The 4637-nt window shown below is 50.7% G+C and overlaps 2 protein-coding genes across 2 annotated transcripts in view; one reads left to right on the top strand and one right to left on the bottom strand.

The window, feature by feature from the left end:
• Window positions 1–2537, bottom strand: part of GNPAT (glyceronephosphate O-acyltransferase) — a 30792-nt gene extending 28255 nt beyond the window's left edge. Inside the window, exon 1 of the mRNA XM_007466987.1 lies at window positions 2430–2537. Within this exon, the coding sequence (XP_007467049.1) occupies window positions 2430–2507 (78 nt within the window). The 5' untranslated portion in view covers window positions 2508–2537. The remainder of the gene's footprint in view (window positions 1–2429) is intronic.
• A 257-nt stretch (window positions 2538–2794) lies between these two features.
• FSAF1 (40S small subunit processome assembly factor 1) overlaps window positions 2795–4637 on the top strand; it is a 20156-nt gene continuing 18313 nt past the window's right edge. The window contains exon 1 of the mRNA XM_007466986.1: window positions 2795–2882. Within this exon, the coding sequence (XP_007467048.1) occupies window positions 2795–2882 (88 nt within the window). The remainder of the gene's footprint in view (window positions 2883–4637) is intronic.

Here is a 4637-nt window from a genome sequence, read left to right as displayed (position 1 = left end):
CACAACCCCGTGTCCCCTGCATCGGCAGGCGGACTCTCAACCACTGCGCCACCAGGGAAGCCCCTCCTCTTCCTCTTTATCAGTGAAAGGCATCCGCCCAGTTGCCAGATCCGCAGAGACGGGAGTCAACTTCAGACTGCGGCCTCTTCCTTAGCTACCACATTCAACTGTCCTGAATACCACACAAACTCACCCGTCTCCCTCCTCCCCAGACTCCCGGCCACTGCCTCACTGCAGGCTTTCGTCACCTCCCTGGATTACTGCAACAGCGTCCTAACTGACCTCCACGCTTCAGATTCCTCCGGTATCAGATTCCTTTCTCCAACGAATTCCCTTTCTACAGCCTCTGCTTAAGTATCAATAATAGAGGTTACCCACATAATCATGCCAGAAACCTAGTAGTCTTCTTAGACTTTCAAAAATACAAATCCGATCATCCTTAAATGGTGTCCCATAGAATGAAGATTTTATCCTGAAGGGCGTTTAAACATATAAAATTCCTTTAGGAAATATCCTCTGCCTACTTCCTTAGTTTCGTTTCTCACGTCCCCTTTATTCTACCCTTACCTATCTTGGTTCCCCCACACATGCCAAGGAGTTGTTTTCTTACACTGATGCCTACGATAGTCTTCCTCTCCCTCACCTCCCATTCATACCTCAAAATCTCAGCTCAGGTGTCACATTCTCTGAGAAGCCTTCTCCAAGTCCCCAGACAGGTCAGGCGCTCCTTCTCAGCCCTCCCACAATATACTGTGCACGCTTCAATCACTGGGCTTATCTCACTTAACTGCGATTACTCCTTTATTCTCAAGACATCCTTTGAGGTCCTTAAAGGCAAGGGCTGGATCTTTAACCTCCATATCTTGCACACTGAGAATACTGACTAGGACACTGTAAGTACCTACAGCTGCAATGTCTGCTGCAATCAGCAGTATCTTAAATATCTCCAAGACTACATTAGAGTAATGCACAATAAGAGTGTGGCCGAGGAATGAAATAACGACAGTCTGAAACAGTAAGAAAAAGTTCAGGTTAACATGAAAGTTAAAAGACTGCCGTCACAGGAGGAGTGAAGGCGGCTGTCCAGCTTCAGAAGCAGTAACGGCTTACATGCAATTAACTGCTTTAGTTTTTCACGTAGAAAAGGTGACCAAAGTCTTATCATTGTTGAATGGGGCAATAAAAAAACCAACTCTTTCCTTTAATACACACGTGGAAAATTGCTATAATTCACAAACCTGAGGGCTGCTGAAAAAAACTACCCATGGGAAGTCAGAGCTACACAGCAACCCTCTTCCCTACGTTTTCAGGTTGAACTATGTCACCACTGCACTGTGCGGTGAGGTCAACGAAGAGAGAGGTCCAAGTGATAAACCTTGGGAAAGTGGGCAATTAGCAGCCATCATAAGCCCAGAGGTCTTGACAGCAAGTGAACAGAAGTTTCCCCATGTTCCACTGGTCTCCCAATTTGAAGGTAGCCATGGGTATATACATTCTTTTCTGAAACTGAGTTTTTTGTTTATCTTGCTCTTGTGTTTTCCCTGTTATGAGCCTCCTACATAAATTAACATTATATTTAAGCCAGAACATTGGTAACATGACTTTAAAATGCATTCTTTTATTTCCTCCTAAGGTAGATAAAACTTAATTTGGTTGGAAAAAAAAAAAAGTCAATTGCCCCAGGGTTGTGAAATACTGAGAGCTACGAAGCTTCCACCTCGTAATTTCTTCATGACAATTCTGAGTGACCAACATTCCGTCGGCAAAAAAGACCGGTTAAAATCAGAAGAGGTGGTTCGGGGGTGAACTGGAGAGAGGCCGGGGGACATTAGCTCTCTTCCAAAATGACTTGTGGAAAAAGTACAATGATGGGCAGAGGACAGAAACACAATACAAATTTCCAGAACTCCAAATCTTCTTAGATGAAAAACGTAAAGTCTTAGAAACTCAATGCCCACAGACAAGCCAAATACTTTATTTCCCGGGAATATCACAGCTGCAAAAGAGCGGGGTGGGGAGCCACGGGCTACCTCAAGCTGAGTCAGACCCGCAGGTTCCTCGGGTTCGACCGAAAGGTAGCCCGACACGCCTCGCAAGAGATGGAGAGACTCCAATTCTCCCCGCCTCGTTCCCGTGTCAGGGGCGTTCTGAAGGCCCAACGCCTGGTGGAGGGGAAGGGAAGGAACGAGCGGGAGGGAACCAGCGGAACCATCACCAGGAGAAACTTCTAAAAGCACACGGACATTCCCACACGCAGCGCTACACCGTTGCCCTAGAAACCAAATCAAGCACCTAATCCCTCCTGGGGGGGTGGGGAGGAGGCTCGGACCCACTCTTCTGGGCCCTGGGTCGTGGCCCGGAGGAACCCGGGACCAGAAGGGGGTCCTCTCCCGCGCCCCCGCCCCGGCCTCAATCCCCCGGGCGCATACCGAGTAGAGGAGCACGACAGCGCCGGGACTGGTGGAGCCGACGGAGAAGCAAGAGCTGGACGAACTGGAAGAATCCATGCTGCGGCCGCTGTCCCGGGCGTGGCCTGGGATTCTTAGCTAAGCGGTGGTTGGGGTGCTGCTGGGGGCGGTTCTTCCGCGCGGGGCGGCCCGACCTCGCCTAGGGCGGCAGCACCCTCTGCGGCCCCTCCGCAGGACCCCGGGCGTCGCCATCTTAACCAGGACGGAAGCCGCGCGGGGACCTGCAGCGCGCGCGTGCGCAGCACATCGGAACCCGGAAGCGGGCGCCGGGCCCCCGGAGTCCTGCGCGCTGTGCGCTGTCCCGCCACGACCGGCCGGGCCCCACGATGGCGCAGGAGCCAGCGCTAGCCGCCTCTGCGCCTCCCGGTTCTCAGGCCCTTCTGGACGTTCTGCTCCAGAACCTCTACGACTTTGGTGAGTACGGGCCTTCGGAGCCCACGTGGAGAGCGGACGTGAGCAGCCCGGAACTGGGCCGGCCTCCGCTTTCAGGCTGAAGGTTCTTGGGCGTCGAGCACCTCTCAGCTCGTCCGACCCGGTTCTGACAGTGGGTCCCCCACTCGCTTCTGTCGGAGATCACCCTCCCCCTCTCCCCCGCGACCGGAGTCTGTTGAGCGTTTTTTATGAATTAAACCTCCTAGCTCGTCCCTCGGTGGGGACCGGCTTGCGTGTCGGAAGCACCGAGGCTTTCAGACTTACCGGGGAGGTGTTCGCAGGACCTCGGGCTCTCGAAATAGCACCCCTTTTCCCCGAATCGCTTTCCTCCGGGAAGACCCCTTTCCCCACGCACCCCCCAGACCCGCCTGACCCTCGGGCATTGGTGCCACCTTGTCACGTGGGGATCTCATCCTTCAGTGTGTCGCCTGCCAAGGACTTCGGAGGGCGGTTTCACAGGAAGCTTTTCATGACCTGTCATCCCTAAGTTGGCTGACTTATGTTCTCCTTCCTTTATCTTGACTGGGGAAGAGGAAGATAAAAGAGCTTATCGTTAAAGATTGGCAACTCCTGGCACTTCAGTAGGGAGACTGTTCCACACACTCTGAAGAACTTGCCCCAGGGAAGGTGACCTCCTTTTTTCATGCACCAAAGATAATCGTTAGGCATTAGTGCCTTTAAAGGCCAAGCGTATTTCTTAAATTTGTAGCATGATGTTGCTATTTTATTTTGGAGCCATTGCTCAAAATTCTAAGCTCATTGCACAGTAAAAATAATAGCTAAAATCGTATTGAGAACTGGCCATACACTCCATGCTTTACAGGTATATACTCGTTTAATTTTCACAACAATCCTATGAAATAGATGTTGTCATTAATACCATTATTACAAGACAGATCCCATTATTGTAGAAACAAGCACTAAAGGTTAAAAAACTTGGAAGTTCACCCAGTTAGTAATTTGCAGAGCTTGGGTTCCAGGCCCTACACTCTGGCTCCAACCCCTGCACTTGTTATCGACTTGAACTGTGGACAGAGCATCTCTGTGCCCTTGGGAATGTCGAAAGACAGAGAAGACTTAGCCTCTGACCTTGAGAAGTCCTAGAGGAAAGGACTGTTCTGCAAAATCCTAAATATAGTTCGTGTTAACACAGCCTGGAAATTATGCTTGGAGCTCTGAAGGCATGGGCTGTATCTACTCATTTGTATATGCCTAATGCCAAAGGTTAGTCGACTCTTAATACATATTTACTGAATAAAAGACTGAGAAAATAGAAGCAAACATAAATAGCTAATGTTTGGAGAGCTCTGTAATAGTCATACTGTCGGTGAGTCGTTAGGCCTAGAGTTCTTGTCAGAACCTTCAGGTGACTGGTCAGAGTTCGAGCAGCTGAAACAAAGGGGAGGTGTGGAGATTTAGTTGAAAATAAAGGCATTCAAATTAAGCCAGTTGTCTTAGGTTCATCTTAATTCATAACCGTGAAAGGAAATAGGAAGACCGCGGTCCCCACCTGTAACCCTAGAAAGTGTTAAAAAGAAACACTGGGGCTTCCCTGGTGGCGCAGTGGTTGAGAGTCCGCCTGCCGATGGCAGGGGACATGGGTTCGTGCCCCGGTCCGGGAAGATCCCAGAAGATCCCACATGCTGTGGAGTGGCTGGGCCCATGAGCCATGGCCGCTGAGCCTGTGCGTCGGAGCCTGTGCTTCGCAGCGGGAGAGGCCACAACAGTGAGAGGCCC

The sequence above is a fragment of the Lipotes vexillifer genome, unplaced genomic scaffold (assembly GCF_000442215.2).
Source record: "Lipotes vexillifer unplaced genomic scaffold, Lipotes_vexillifer_v1.1 scaffold410, whole genome shotgun sequence".
Classification (NCBI taxonomy): Eukaryota; Metazoa; Chordata; class Mammalia; order Artiodactyla; family Lipotidae; genus Lipotes; species Lipotes vexillifer.
This window is presented reverse-complemented; position numbering and strand designations above follow the sequence as displayed.